The 16302-nt window shown below is 37.6% G+C and overlaps 1 protein-coding gene across 2 annotated transcripts; it reads left to right on the top strand.

The window, feature by feature from the left end:
• Positions 1 to 1073: 1073 nt before the first annotated feature.
• CDK1 (cyclin dependent kinase 1) lies at positions 1074 to 16091 on the top strand. 2 transcript variants are annotated; one of them, XM_007448632.1, is made up of 8 exons: positions 1074 to 1189; positions 3288 to 3349; positions 5685 to 5841; positions 6663 to 6786; positions 9554 to 9724; positions 11996 to 12159; positions 12270 to 12411; positions 15065 to 16091. In XM_007448632.1, exons 2-8 carry the CDS (start codon positions 3313 to 3315, stop codon positions 15161 to 15163), a joined length of 894 nt encoding a protein of 297 aa, XP_007448694.1. In that variant the 5' UTR covers positions 1074 to 1189; positions 3288 to 3312; the 3' UTR covers positions 15164 to 16091. The 2 variants fall into 2 exon arrangements, with proteins under 2 accessions (XP_007448694.1, XP_007448695.1); XM_007448633.1 differs by lacking the exon at positions 9554 to 9724.
• The last annotated feature ends 211 nt before the right edge of the window (positions 16092 to 16302 follow it).

A 16302-nucleotide genomic window follows, 5' to 3' on the forward strand; every position in this document is an offset into this window, starting at 1 on the left:
TTACTTTTTTCTTTTCATTTCTTTTCTTTTTGCGGTACGCGGGCCTCTCACTGTTGTGGCCTCTCCCGCTGCAGAGCACAGGCTCTGGACGCGCAGGCTCAGCGGCCAATGGCTCACGGGCCCAGCCGCTCCGCAGCATGTGGGATCTTCCCGGACCGAGGCACGAACCCGTGTCCCCTGCATCGGCAGGCGGACGGACTCTCAACCACTGCGCCACGAGGGAAGCCCTACTTTTTTATTTTCTTTAAGACTTCACAATGATGACCAAGTGCAGTAATCTCTCTTTAGGATACAGTGGAGGGCAACGAAAGAATTTGGGGATTCTGGATTATTTAAAGTGTAATTTAGATCTCTTTTTCTTCCTCCGCAGAAGTGCAAATTTTTGTGTTTTAAAGAACATTTAAAATTCTGTGAGAATATTTTAAGATTTTAAAAAAGAAAAATTTTGTTTTTTAATATTTAAATAAAGTGTTAAATAGATTAAAAATTTAAAATAAAAAAGTGAGGTAAAAACATAGCACAACCATATATATATGTGTGTAATGTAGAAAAAAGGTATCTAAGTCCTCTATCTATATATATAGGAAAATTTTCTTTACATTATTGAGGACAGCTTTCCTAGCTTTCTGTTATCTCCTTCTTAAGGCAACTGAAATGTGCTCCTTAGGCACAGCCTGAGAATCATTAATTTAGAAACACATAAATATACACTAGCTTTAAGTATTAGAAGTGAAAGTAATGGGATTTGGATTGCGTGTAGTATCGCTTTTGTGATGAGCTATTTGAGTACAATAAATTTTAATTGTGCCAATATTGGGAGAGGAAAAAAACCAACCCAGAGAGAACAGCAGGTTTCTGATGACTAGAAACAGTAAGACGACACTTTCTTGGAATGAAAGACGGCGCTTGCGCTCAGACTCAGTGGGCGCCCGCCCTCCTGCTCTTTCTCCAGCCGCCGTTTCCTCCGCCTTTCGCGCTCTAGCCTCCAGGAAGCCCATCCTAAGGGAAGCTGGGCCCTGATTGGCTCCTTTGAAAGTCTACGGGCTACCTGATTGGTGAATCCAGGACCCTTTAGCGCGGTGAGTTTGAAACTGCTCGCACTTCTCTTCAAAGCTGGCGCTTCGAAGTTAGGGGAGAGCGCCGCTGACGTGATAGCCGCCTTCGCTTTCGCCGGGGGATAATAAGCCGGGTAGAGTTGCCGGGGTCAGGGTCATGCCTATGGGGCGTCGACTCGGCAGGCCGGCGTCGACTCGCGGGTCTCGGAGGGAGAGAATTACCGAACCGGGTGATAATTAGGCGGCTGGGGTCTGGGCAGCTGGTGTCTGCGTGCGGCCAGGCCGGGCCTTCACCTGGGGTCCGGGGCCTGGGCGTGGGAGCGACGCCGGCCGGCTGTAGCGGGAGGCTTGTGGGAGCCCAGCCCCGGCGGGGTTACTCCGGCAGGGCTGGGGTTGCCCTGGCCTTGGAGTTGCAGTCTGGGGTCACGCGGGTGGCTGAGGAGGCTCCCGGGTCCTGATTGAAGCCAAATCCGTGCCTTGGTTGGACGACGCCGAGCGATTGCGGAGTGCCAGGCTCGGCCCTCGGCCCTGCAGCTCCCACCCGTCCGCGGTGTGTCCTGCCCTCGCCTCCGGGGGTGGAAAGCAAGACCGCACCTGGGCCAGGTACCCAAGCCCGTTCCCAATCACAGGCTGTCCCGGAAAACCGATCGGATAAACTACCTTGTGGGCCTTCTCAGGCTTGCCTCTGTGCCCATGACCCTAGCCCTCCTAGAGCTTTTAAGGACACTTAGCCAAGGCATAGAACACTAGAGAACTTGGATTTTTTGTTGTCGTCGTCGTCGTTTTCATTTTATGCTTGGTGGTGGTTACATTCTATGGAATTGGCAAAAAGTGGAAGTCTAAGACATGCCGAGAGTTAGAAACGTGTGTTTTTAAATCCTTTAATCAGTTTTTATTTAATAATAAAGTTACCAATGTGCACGTCTTGCTTCCTCTAAATACCTGGAGGTCTCTGGGTGGATTAAGCCGCTGGTATTTTACATCCTGCCACGGGTAGTACAGGAGGCATTCAAAAGCTATGCTGAGGCCGCATCCTTTATTTAAAATAGTTACAACCAGGAAAGGGTGGAAGAGTAAGCTTTGAAATTGGGTTGGTTTTCAGTTATTTGTTTACAGTGAGCTCAGCAATTTCATTGTGCTTTAGGCTTATTACATCTGGATATTGAAGAAAAGATAATTATCCTAATCGTCCACTGTCATTTGTAAAATTAACCATTTTTAAGATGGCCAGGGTAGTGCAATTTTGTTCATTTAAAAAGATTTATCCCTACTTATTTCTGGAATGATTTTGAAGAAGAATGTGAGAAACATAACCTAAGGGTCAATATAACCTCAGGCTCAGTGACCTTTATATATGGTTTCATCGGTGATGTATTATAAAATGATGCTTTGGGCTGCTGGAGCTATTGTTTCATTGCAAACTTACCAGCCAAGACTTACCAGGAAGTCTTGAGTATCTGGTTGTCATTTCAGCTCTTTTTTTTTTTTTTTTTTTTTTTACCATTCTTTGTGATTCAAGTGTATGGGTTTTTACTTTGTTCTTGACATTTGTGTGGGGTATAATTAGATTTTATGTGTGGAATTGCACTTTTTCTTTTAGAGTGCTTAGTGATCTTTCCTACCTTACAAAAATTACCTTGAAACTTTTTGTCATGTTTGTGTTATGTGACTGCTGACAACAGGAGAAAGATTAAAACTGTCACTTGAGCAAGTTGAAACACATACTTTTCACTGCTTTAAACCCTCTAATGGGTGAGCAGTGTGACCACATTTTAGCTCCCTACTCATGTCTTTAAAAAAAATTTTTTTTTAATTATCTTCATAAAAATATAAAGCTGTACAAATTCAGTAAATAACCTTGTTAAAATATTTGGGTATAACTGGCACACACTGGTGCTCCTTAAAAGTGTTACATAAAGAGAACATCTGGGATTTGTTTGGGAAGAATAGGTAAGTCCATGTGTGAATTTGAGGGTTAATTTGGAAGAGGCTAAATGTTACACTGCTATAGGATATACAAATATTTCCAATGTTTCAGAAGCTAAGAAGGGTGGGAGAGTCTTTGAGTTCTTTCCCTTAACTATTGTTCTAATATAATAGCTAATATTCATGAAAAATTAATACTGCACTAGGCACTGTGGGAAATGCTTTACTTATGTATCTCATTAATGACGTAAAAGCATGCTTTGAGTTAGTGACATGTAATCAAATCAGCTTTTCCTCTCATTTTAGGATCTACCATACCCATTGATTAACTATGGAAGACTATACCAAAATAGAGAAAATTGGAGAAGGTGAGTGGTTTTAATAATATAAAAGGATTTTTTAAAAATGATTTAATGATGCTGTAACATCCTTGACATGAAGACATGTAAATATTCATTAAAATCCAATCTTTGGGACTTGCCTGGTAGCGCAGTGGTTAAGAATCCGCCTGCCAGTGCAGGGTTCGAGCCCTGGTCTGGGATGATCCCACATGCCATGGAGCAACTAAGCCCGTGCGCCACAACTACTGATCCTGCGCTCTAGAGCCCGCAAGCCACAACCACTGAAGCCCGTGCACCTAGAGCTTGTGCTCTGCAACAAGAGAAGCCACCGCAATGAGAAGCCCGCGCACTGCAACGAAGAGTAGCCCCTGCTCGCCCCAACTAGAGAGAAAGCTTGTGCGCAGCGACGAAGACCCAATGCAGCCCCCCCCCCAAAAATTAACTAATTAGTTTTTTAAAAATCCAATCTTTCAGGTACATCTAACAGTATATTAGTGCATTAATACATACATTCTCTACATAATAAAACACAAAAATGTTCACGTTTCAAGAGAGTTGAAATTATTCTGACATGTCTCCCCAGCAGCCCCCTTCCAATAATCTTACATCCTTCTAATACTAAATGCTTCTAATACTAAATGCTTAAATATTTGTATTTTGAAAACACTATTGATATCTTGTAGGTGTGTTGGGAAGGGTATTAGGGCAGTGGAATTATGTGCTTTACTTCTAAATACTTCTGCATATATACTTGAAGTTCTAGTCAGGGTCATGCATTTCATTTGGTGGTTAATGTTTCCTTAATGTCTTCTGATTTAGAATTGTCCCCCTGACTTTTCCCCTTTGACATTGAGTTTTTGACAGCCCAATTCATTTCTTAAATATATCCAGACTTTTCTTACTTCAGTTATTACAAAGTTGTTCGCTGGTTTCTTCTGAATAACAAAAATCTGAGTGTTGTTACATTAGTCTTGGAACTCCTTCCTGTCTTAAGGAAATGCCTTTTTAGATTGTAGAGAACATAGCTATATCCATGATGTGGAACCTTAGTTGGCATTTAGTAGGCACTCTGTAAACATTTGTTGATCAAAGGTTTTTCTCTTTACCGTTCAGTCTCCATAACTTGTCCATATCAAACATTTTAAAATTTTATAATGCTTAGTTCATTTCAGAGCGCATACCTTGTATGTCACAAATAATTTTTGGTAATTAACCAGTAGAATCACTGTGCTCTGTTTAACTAGAGCTCTATTCCGGTAGTTGATTGAGAAGTGATATGGTTCAAAAAGAGAAGAGAGACATAGAGCACTTGTGGTGTCTAAAACTCAATTCAGTACATATCAAGGAACCTAACCGGTGGCACAGTGGTTAAGACTGCGCTCCCAATGCGGGGGGCCCGGGTTCGATCCCTGGTCAGGGAACTAGATCACACATGCATGCCTCAACTGAGAGTTGGCAAGCCACAACTAAGGAGCCCGTGTGCCACAACTAAGGAACCAGCAAGCTAAAACTAAGACCCAGTGCAATCAAATAAATAAATATATTTTTTTAAATGCATATCTAGTGTTTGCTATAAGTTAATCAGTGGTTGTTATGAGTAAATTTTAGGTCCAGGTGAATGTTGTACACTTGAGGGAGAGGTAAGCATACTTAAAAAAAAAAGCTCTGAATTTACCATTAACAGTTTATTTGACTATATTATGCAAATGACTGATCTTCCTGAGTGGGATCTGCTCCAGGATCCCTGTCAATGTCAGTATTGACATTGTTGCTCATTATCTGAAGCCCATGTATCAGAATCAGTGTTCTCAACTTCCAAATGGTTGTGAGGCTTTCTGGTATATAGTAGATAATATGAGCTTGAATAGATCAAATATTTAATAAAATATTTTATCCTCATTCTCTTCTAGATGAGGATTGTTGACTATTTGAAATGTATGCAGCACTCTATATGAAGTTTTCTGAAAGTGTCACAGTGACTCCTGTTAGTAATATTTCCTGAGCCCAAATCTTTACACTGTATTTTATGCCTACCTTGTTGCCAGGTAGGATATTTGACAGGAGATACATTCCAATCTGCAAACGGTCCTTTTTCTCTAAAATGTGCTGAAAAATTACTGGTAATTTAAATGTATGGGAAACCTGTGATGACTATATGAATTCTCTAAACTACAGACATGATAGGTTTTAGTTACCTTCAGTGTTGTTTTGGAAGTGATGAGGGTATAATTATGACTAAGATGCTTCCTATCTGGCCACAGCAGACATTTCTATCATGTGACACCTTATGGGATTCAATCATTTTTAAAATCTTTTTTAGTTTGTGGAGGTTGTCACATAGCAGACATTTTGTCTATTTCAGGTACCTATGGAGTTGTGTATAAGGGTAGACACAAAACTACAGGTCAAGTGGTAGCCATGAAGAAAATCAGACTAGAAAGTGAAGAGGAAGGAGTTCCTAGTACTGCAATTCGGGAAATATCTCTATTAAAAGAACTTCGTCATCCAAATATAGTCAGGTATGGTGTAATATTTGAATTTGAATCATTTTCCGCATACTATTTCAAATGTGAATTTCGTTGTGGAAACTTTTACATTTGCTTAATTTCTGGTCTAACCTTGCTGAGCTGACTAAAACCCTACTATTTTTGTTCATTGAGAATGCTGGGCATAGAAAAAAAGAGGCTGGTAAAGCAGGAAAGAGTTAGAGGAGCTTAGTGATAAAGATTAGTAGTGGGGGCTGGAAAATCAGGGTAAACTGGTCAAGGGAGAAAAGGAAGTCCTTTTCACAGAGCTTTGACACTGCTCCCACTCTGAGAGCTCTGATCCTTAAAGACTCCTTAATCAGAGACCTGAGACAGGTAGATAGGTCAGATGAAGAAAAAGTTTTTCTTTCCAAGTATTTGGACTGGCATCTTTCCAAATTAGGATTTAACTGCATTTTTCTGGGCCTAGAGATAGTGAGCAACTAGTAAGTTCAGATACTACTCTAAGGTTTGTTTCTATTATTTACCTCAATGGAAAGACAAGCTCTGAGCAACAAGCAGTCAACCTAGAAACGTTCTTCTGGAGTAGAAGCTGCTTGCCAGTTAGTGCCTAATATAATATGACTTAATTTTCAATTGTTGCCCTGAGGTTCCTTTCTCAAATTCTAGGTTAGTGCTACGGTTTTCACAACTAGGGAAGCTACCACCTCTTCTTTCCCAAAACAGTATAGTAAAATTTCTTATGGCCCTACTTTTTGTAACAGCAACTGTGAAATGTATAGAAATAGTTTTATTTTGTGAGAGGTCAAAAATGTTAGTGTTTTAAATTTTCATATAATTATTTTATTCTTCAGTCTTCAAGATGTGCTTATGCAGGATTCCAGGTTATATCTCATCTTTGAATTCCTTTCCATGGATCTCAAGAAATACTTGGATTCTATCCCTCCTGGTCAGTTCATGGATCCTTCACTTGTTAAGGTAAGAATCTTGCCTAATTTTATTAGTATTTTTCCACTGTGAATGTAAAGTGTTTACTCTGTAGAAGTCCCTGTGTTTCATGAAAATGTGCTTGGAAAAAGTGTTAGAAAGTAGAACAAGGAAGAAAAGAATATTTTGTTTTCTCCCACACAGTTAGTCTATGGGTTAGATTGTTAATGGTTACCCATTTTATTACTAGATAGTGCTTCTAGCTGTAAAGTGAAAAGTAGTGCCTGAGATAACATAAAAGTAATAAGTACATATTACATTGTTGGAAGCTAGGATATTCTGGTCTTTATTTATCAGTCAGGCACGTGTAAAACAAAGTAGCAAAAGCCTGGGGCAGGGTGATGGTGGCAGGCGGTTTCATTTTATTCTGGTTTTGAATATATTTTGGTTAATTCATTTTAGACATTAAATTTCATTTAAATTTTAAATGGGTAATTATCCTTACACCATCTCTACCAAACCTCTCCTCAGAGGTAGGCATTCTTTTTTTTTTTTTAAATATCTTTATTGGAGTATAATTGCTTTATATTGCTGTGTTAGTTTCTGCTGTATAACACAGTGAATCAGCTCTACGTATACATATATCCCCATATCCCCTCCCTCTTGCGTCTCCCTCCTATCCTACCCCTCTAGGTGGTCACAAAGCACGGAGCTGATCTCCCTGTGTAGCCATTGTTTTATTAGTAATCTTAGAGATACTTACATGTCAACTTTGTATGTGTATATACATATACGGTTTTTATAAAAATGGGATTATATATTTATATATATATATATACATATATATATATATATATATATATGTATTACTTTCCCTTTTCTGTGTAAAACATTATTCGACCATAGGTCTACCTGTCTTTCTAATTTTTTTTTTTACTCAGAAACATTTATTTTTCACATCCATCTATATCTTAACGTAACTGTAATGAGTATTCCTTGTAATATCACCTCGTAGGGAAATCCCCACTATGATTTTTTTCTTCAATTCCATTTTGTTCAAGATGTCTTCCTAATTTTTGATACAGTTATGTAAACCGGTTCCACACTGGTGGACATTGAAATTGTTTTCCAGCTTGGTGATTCATGCCCTTATGATCAGTGCTGCAGTGAATATCTTTATATCTTCATATACATCTTCATAGGATGGATTCTCACAGGTGGAATCAATGGGTTGAAGATGTTTATTTACACTTAAAATCTTGATAGAGAGTGCCATTTGCCCTCTAAAAAATTAGAGCAATTTACTCTTAAACATCATGGTGTGTATTTTCTTTTAATACCTCACTGTTGAAACTTGTTTTTATCAATCTTTTTGATAATAATCTATTATGTCAAAAAGACTAATATCATTTTGCATGTCATTTAACATTTTTTCATTTCTTAGCCATTTTATAAACAGCCTATACATTTTCTTCACTGATGATCCTGTTAGGTTATTTTTTCCACTGGTTTCTAAGAGCCTCTTATCAGTAACATGTTGATAATAGTTCTTTTGTTCCTTTTTTTGTCTTTTGATTTGTTAATGGAGTATACTGTTAGTAATTTTTATAATTTAACAATCTTATACATGACTTTTGGACTTTGAGATTTTTTATGTCTTATTTAAGTCTTCCTCACTCAAAGATCACATGTATTAGAACAATACATGACAATGTTTTTCTAGTAGTTCTAGTAGATTACCCCCACCCCCTACTTTTGTCTTAAATTCTAGATGGATCAAAGGTTTATTTTGGCATAAGAACGAGGATTCTTAATTTTTTTCCAAATGGCTAGCCAGTTGTTCCAACTGATTGATTTTATGTATTTTATAATTTTGAACTTTATAAGTCAATACTATAACTATGTATATTTTCTATTTCTGTAATATCCATGTTGCTTCAAATGTCAATTACATTGTCTTGGCAACAAGTATCTTATAAAACACTTCTCTAAACTTACCAAACAGGATTTTGCGATAACTGTATCTCTTTAAATACACAGTCATAATATTCTCTTTGTTGTTTCTTTTGGAGTCTGTGACCAATGTCTCCAAAGAGGAAATGAATATGTAAAGATAAAAGGCTGAAATGGAAAAGACTAACCTTATTCAAGGTAGAAATAGAGTTGCTATAATTATATAAAACAAAAGTTTAAGAAAATTTCTATATAGAAAACTAATTTATGACTTAAGAATTAGGGACCAAAATAAGTAAAAGAAGAATAAGTGAGTTCATAAAGATGTGCCCATAAGGTGAATATCTTTGTCATAGGTATACAAACATGAATACCTTATATAAATGGGCTTCCCATCCCCAAATACTTCCTGTTAGTCTCAAATTGCCTGAGAACTTTTTTTTTTTTTAATTTTTATTTACTTCTTTTTGCTGTGTTGGGTCTTCGTTTCTGTGCGAGGGCTTTCTCTAGTTGTGGCAAGCGGGGGCCACTCTTCATCGCGGTGCACGGGCCTCTCACTGTCGCAGCCTCTCTTGTTGCGGAGCACAGGCTCCAGATGCGCAGGCTCAGTAGCTGTGGCTCATGGGCCTAGTCACTCCGCGGCATGTGGGATCCTCCCAGACCAGGGCTCGAACCCGTGTCCCCTGCATTAGCAGGTAGACTCTCAACCACTGCGCCAACAGGGAAGCCCCTGAGAACTTTTTTTGTAAATTGTTTATTTCTCCGCATTATAATTTCTCATGTCTTTGAAAGAAAGCCACCAAGATTATTTAGAAAATTGTTAAATGGTATGGTTAAGTTTTTAACTTATGGTTCCTTCTTCCAGAGTTATTTGTACCAAATCCTACAAGGGATTGTGTTTTGTCACTCTAGAAGAGTTCTACACAGAGACTTAAAACCTCAAAATCTATTGATTGATGATAAAGGAACAATTAAACTGGCAGATTTTGGCCTTGCCAGAGCTTTTGGAATACCTATTAGAGTATATACACATGAGGTATGTTTTTTGGTGCTTTTGTTAAGTGTTATTGCTGGATTGTTTTCTATATTCTTTAAGTCAAGAAAGAAATACTCAATCAGAAAGATTTCCACTCTGTGCCAGTTTATTGCCTCTCTGCTCCAAAGTCATCCTTCATTGCCTGCTATGTGAAAATGTATCTGGAACCTTTTGAGTATTTTTCTTTTGCCAGTTGCTGTGATGTTACGCTTTGACAGTAGAGGGTGCTGGAGAGGCATTACAGGAAGGAGTCATTATTCTTACTAGTCAATCTAAATCTTCCAATCCTCTGTTATAGTTACTAATCTTTTACAGTAAACTTTCCCCATTCAGATTACCATGAGATTTCTGTCGATTGGATCCTCTCTTGAAACAATAAGATTGGTTAAAAGACAGGTTTTGTTGCTTAAGCGCTACTGTTTCAGATGTATTTAGAAGCTTCTAAATATAACCAAGTTTTGTCTGTGTTATATTGATGACTTGGCATTTTGTTTGCTTGCCGCGGTCCAGCCTCGGCAGTGCAGGGAAAACCCGAAGGGAGGACAGAGTCGGCGATTAAAGAAGATCCACACACACCCGAGTCAGATGAGATGCTTGCCTCCTTTTATTGCCACGCAAAAAGCCTTTTTTATATTTTTTTCTTTACTCTTATTACACCATTGATTTTTCAACAAATTCTCATGGTTATATTAATGATTATCTAATCATATGACACAATATTGTGAATGCTTTCTTTTGGCAGAACTTCTGTCCTTTGTTTCAAGTCTTGTGGTTACAGTGAGCTGATACAATCTTAAAACACACAGACTGTTCCGTCTTTGAGCATTCAAAGGGCCTAACTATTTTCCTGGTATAGTTCTAGATTCTTATCTAATAAAAAATTATCACTAGTTCACACAAAACTTTCTATTTTCTAGCAAGGCATAAGCAATTTCTATCAAATAACTTCTATTATGCATAAATCTTAGGTTGCTTAGGAGGACATTCAACTTTTATATATATGTTGCTTTCATGCAAAACATACCGGCAAGATATAAGTTGCCCTTTCCAAGCATTAATATCCACACCCGGTTTACAAGACATTTTATATTATGCATAATATATCATCATGGAATATATTCGTGCTATAATGTTTCCTGGTATTAAGCAATTATTATACCAATACCATTTTGTACCAAATTTATCCCAGACTCCTCAAGGAGGCCATAAATCATTCATCTTCTCTTTTAATGTGGGCTGTTTCAATCTAAACATTCCCATGCTTGATCCTCTTTCCCATCGTGGAGGACGGGGAGTAGGTAATGGTGGGGGAGTTAAGGGGCTTTTTTGTCCCCCTGATGCTTCATCCCAAGGGGTTTTACTAAATTTCCATCGGGAATTACCATCTCCCAGGGACTCTACATGCCTTCCCCTAGGTTTTAATCCTCCGTCACCACATGCGAACAAACAAAGAAGTACACAGATCAAATAAATGTCAAACCCTTTAGTAATATCCATTATAATCCTATAAAGGCTGAGCTTTATCCATAGACAACAGCTGTGCTGGTTCCCTTGGCTGTGCTCAAGGGATACTTGTCACATCCGGATGGCTCTCAGCATTTGCTATTTCTGGAGGGAAAGGGAATGTTGACTCACATAGTTAAGGATTATTGGGAAACCTTGTCTTCTGTGGAGTTGTCTACCCTTCTGCCCAAAGACTTCCTCCAGATCAGAACTTAATGACAGTGCTGATCTGGTCAGATGTCTTGGCTTTTTAATTATTCCTTTTTATCATTTTTCCCATGGCTCTATAAATAAAGATTATTTGGTTTCCATTGGCATAAACATATGCCACTGACCTCCAATGTGATAAATTAGATATGCTAAAATAGTAGATTGGTGCTAGACTACTAATAAACTGTTGTTTGACTTAGTTTTGATTTTAGCATGTAATCGCTACATGCACTTGAACAGTGTCAACCCCAAATCCATTGTCATTGGGCTTTTTTTTTTGTAAGTGAAGGCTATCTTGGCTATTTTGTTCCTCGCATTTTAATGATTTGAAAAGACTTGGTATGCTTTTTTCTTTTTAGGGGTAATGAATATAACTTAGAAATACTTCATTATTTATCTAACATTTAGTATTGTGTATAGTTAATTGACTTTTAAACACTATTATCAGAGGCAATCAAGCAGCATTCTAAAGGACAGTCCTAATGAAATAGAAATGTTTACATTTAGGTAATTTAACGTGCCACATTTATTCCAAGTAAGATATTTTCTTTGTAATAGGTAGTAACACTCTGGTATAGATCTCCAGAAGTATTGCTGGGGTCAGCTCGCTACTCAACTCCAGTTGACATTTGGAGTATAGGTACCATATTTGCTGAATTAGCAACTAAGAAACCACTTTTCCATGGGGATTCAGAAATCGATCAACTCTTCAGAATTTTCAGGTATTTTTGTTTTATACTTGAGCTACTAAGAACTTGTAAATTAACATGTATATAACAAGAGTTATGTTTATACTTTAACCATAAGTTTTTGTTTTGCTGTGGCTTTTTAGAGCTTTGGGTACTCCCAATAATGAAGTGTGGCCAGAAGTGGAATCTTTACAGGACTATAAGAATACATTTCCCAAGTGGAAACCAGGAAGCTTAGCATCCCATGTCAAAAACTTGGATGAGAATGGCTTGGATCTGCTTTCAGTAAGGAATGCCCTTTATATTGACTTTAACACTGCATGATTCTGAATGTACTTAATTCTTTCTTTCACGTAGGAAATAGGAAGAAAACCACCGTATACTGAGCCAGGCACATAACTATTATGTCTGTTATGTTTATTGCCGAAGCAAGCACATTACTAGCTCCATTTTAGATACAAAAAGCACTAGTGGTTTTGAGAGGAGGATGTGGCATTTGTTCACTTTTTTTTATATATAGATTTATTTATTTATTTATTTGGCTGCGTTGGGTCTTCGTTGCTGCACGCGGGCTTTCTTTTGTTGTGGCGAGCGGGAGCTACTCTTTGTTGCAGTGCGCGGGCTTCTCACTGTGGTGGATTCTCTTGTTGCAGAGCTCGGGCTCTAGGCGCACGGGTTTCAGTAGTTGTGGCTCACGAGCTCTAGTGAACAAGGGAAGCCCTTGTTCACTTATTTTTAATCTGATAGGTAGCTGTAGATACTCTGAAGGAGAGGATGAGGTTAATAAACCTTTAAGTTGTGGACTTGGAGTGGCCTTCCTCTCCAGGTTTTTTTGTCTCAGTATTTACTGCTTTTTAGTTTAGACACAATCGTTTTAGTTTTTTTTTTTTTTTTTGCGATACGTTTTAGTTTTTAAAGTCTTTACTGCATGAATTCCCATTTCTCACTTTTCCTTGTTTCCACATCAGACAGGTTAGCAGAAGGACAAATGTAGTTCTTAAAACCTTTCCCCTGTTACGTTGCTGTTCCCAACTAAACAGTTGTGCTCTTTAAAAACAAGACAAAAAAAAATTTGTTAGGATAAAACATTGTCCTAGACCTGCCTCAGGAAATTTGTTTTAGAATAGTATTTAAATACTGAGGTTTTCTTTTCTTTTCTTTTTAAACTTATTTTAAAATTTATTTTTATTTATTATTTGGCTGCATTGAGTCTTCGTTGCTGCACGCGGGCTTTCTCTAGTTGCGGTGAGTGGGAGTTACTTTTCATTGTGGTGCGCGGGCTTCTCATTGCAGTGGCTTCTTGTTGCAGAGCACGGGCTCTAGGCACACGGGCTTCAGTAGCTGTGGCGTGCAGGCTCAGTAGTTGTGGCTCGCGGGCTCTAGAGCACAGGCTCAGTAGTGGTGGCGCATGGGCTTAGTTGCTCCACAGCATGTGGGATCTTCCCGGACCAGGGCTCGAACCCGTGTCTCCTGCACTGGCAGGCGGATTCTTAACCCCTGCACCACCAGGGAAGTCCAATACTGGGATTTTAGAAGGGACTAGTTTTTATGAATCTCAGGTAATGTGATTGCAAAAAAAAAAAAAAAAAAAGATTTTGACAGGTTACTAAACAAAGGAAAAAATCTACTACTATATCATCATACACATGTTCTAACTGATCTTTGGGCCCCTTCACAATTTATAAATCATGCCACCAAATTCAGCTTAGAGTTCCCAAATGCTTACAAGTGCAGTCCAAGATCCTTTACTGCCACTCAGATATTTTGTACATTAATATTGATGATATGATGTAAAAGGCCTTCTATATTCCTGGCCCAGTCTGTCTTTTTAACTTCAGTGATTCTTGAACATGAAGAATTTCACTTTAGTTAATAAAATGAAAATCATACTGTCAATCATGGTTCCTTAGCCTAGCCAGTATTGACATCTTGGACTGGCTCATTCTTTGCTGCTGGAGGCTGTCCTGTACATCGTAAGATATTTAACAGCATCCCATTCCTCTGTCCTATAGATGCCATTAACACATTCCTACCAGTTGTGACAACCCCAGATGTCTCCACACATTGCCAAATGTCCCCTGAGGGGCAAAGTCTCACCAAGTTGACAATCACTGCTGTAAATCATAAGTCAGTCTTGGTTTCAAATTTCAACTTTATCCCTCTTAAACTCTATGAACTTAGGCAGGTTCCTTAACCTCTTTGAGCCTCAACGTTCTTATTTGTAAAATGGGACTAATTCCTACCTTTTTTTGTGAGGATTAAGTAACATGAAATGTGCAAAGCACTTAATAGAGTGCTAGCTATATAATAAGAGCTCAAATGGTAACTAGATAGTAAAAGTATCTCTGGGTCTGCTTATTGATTTAGTTTTCTTCAAGATTAATAATATTTCTTTAAGATAAATTTTAACTTTATTCAGCCTTTTCTGTTAATGTGTAAATAAACTTTAATACTAGGTTGTCTGACCATAATTCATTTAGTGACTCATTTAAACTATGTTTATAACACATTGGTTTTGTTTTTATTTGGAACTTGCTGGAAGCTACATTAGAAACCTCTAGTTAATTGCTACCACTTCAGAAATGCTGTAAATAACTCAGAGGGCCATTTAATTCTCAAAGTAAATATAATTAACTAGATAATCTTTCTTAAATTTATGCCTTGGTTTTAAAGCTATCTGAATGCTTGTGTCTTAAACCATAATTTATAGCAAAAAGAGGTTATCAAGATATCTATGATTTAAGTAATAGATTATTTAGAGCTGGGGGTGAAGTAAGACATTTATGTGCTTTGGTATTAAACTAACAGAAATGTTCATTTAGTAGTTTTTCATTAAAATTATTAGCTTAGGGCTTATTGGTAGAAAAGTAAGGCTTTTTGGAGATTTTTTTAAATGGTTTATTTCTTAACCTTTTAAAAAATCTTTTTCCTCCCACAGAAAATGTTAGTCTATGATCCTGCCAAACGAATTTCTGGCAAAATGGCACTGAATCATCCATACTTTAATGATTTGGACAATCAAATTAAGAAGATGTAGCTTTCTGACAGAGTTTCCATGTGTTGTGTCGAGAACAGATAGCTGTATTTTTACTGTTAACTGTTTTTGTGTTGTGTATTTTTCTTTTCTTTGTTGTAAAATTTAAGCTGTGCCTCATCTTCTGATTTCAAAAGTGTAACTTAAAAATGTAAATACTGTTCTATATGAATTTAAATATAATAATTCTGTATATGTTTGTAGATCCCACCGTAACAACTATTTGTTACTATAATAAAACTATATAAATCTAGTACTGATGTCAGGAATTGGGAAAAATTTGAGTTAGCTTAAATCATCTAAAATCCTACAGCAGTCTGCTTTTCCTGTAGTTGGAAATACTAAACTTTAGGAAAGTGTGCTAAGTTGAAAATTCATAATGCTTTGAAGTATTTTTATGCTCTGAATGTTTAAATTTTCTTGTCAGTTTCTTGCCATGTGGTAACTCTACAACCTGCCCAAAGATGAATATTTTTCTACTGGTATTTCAATTCGTGACCTAAATGTTTAGGCATTCAGATGAGAAAACTATCCAGATTTGAGAACTGATGCTTAATTTAGAGAGGTTTTTAGTAACTTATAAAACTAACATTAGCGTATGCCAAAGTTTGCTAAGTTTTACAGTCAGAGATTAAGGGCTGTCCACAGCGGGGAAGAACAGTTTAGAAAATTTATGAGCTATCCTATTTTTAGGTAGGTTATGAAAGTTATTTGTCTGAGTGAATTCTTATGCCTTGGTCAGAGGTAATAACTATACAAAGGAGTGGCTTATCTTGGCTTTCAAGCCTGACTTTAAAACTCGGTTTGTAAATTTTGACATAGTTTAGTTTATTAGCAGCCTTCTTCTAGTTTATTAGCAGCCTTCTTAGAAGGTTCTAATGTAAAATTATTTAGCTAAAATCACTAGCTTTGGGAATTGTTTAATTAATAATGCTGCTCGTGATTTTTACCTGTAAGCAGGCTAATTTATTTGTTGTAGCCTAGAGAAATGTCTCTGAAAATAGTTTTATCATTTTTAGTATACATCTATCCATTGTCTGCCCATAGACTCTATTTTTCCTCCTGGTTACCTATGGCTAGAATGGGCATTCTTGTGTGATTGATCCAGTTGATTGAACATGTAATGGGTGATCTACCTAATC

Source organism: Lipotes vexillifer, unplaced genomic scaffold, assembly GCF_000442215.2.
Source record: "Lipotes vexillifer unplaced genomic scaffold, Lipotes_vexillifer_v1.1 scaffold331, whole genome shotgun sequence".
In the NCBI taxonomy this organism is placed as follows: Eukaryota; Metazoa; Chordata; class Mammalia; order Artiodactyla; family Lipotidae; genus Lipotes; species Lipotes vexillifer.

Coding starts and splice junctions, on each gene's coding strand:
- CDK1 (XM_007448632.1), top strand. CDS start 3,313: ATGGAAGACTATACCAAAATAGAGAAAATTGGAGAAG. Junction 5,842..6,662: donor CGTCATCCAAATATAGTCAG/GTATGGTGTAAT, acceptor TTTATTCTTCAG/TCTTCAAGATGTGCTTATGC. Junction 9,725..11,995: donor TTAGAGTATATACACATGAG/GTATGTTTTTTG, acceptor TCTTTGTAATAG/GTAGTAACACTCTGGTATAG.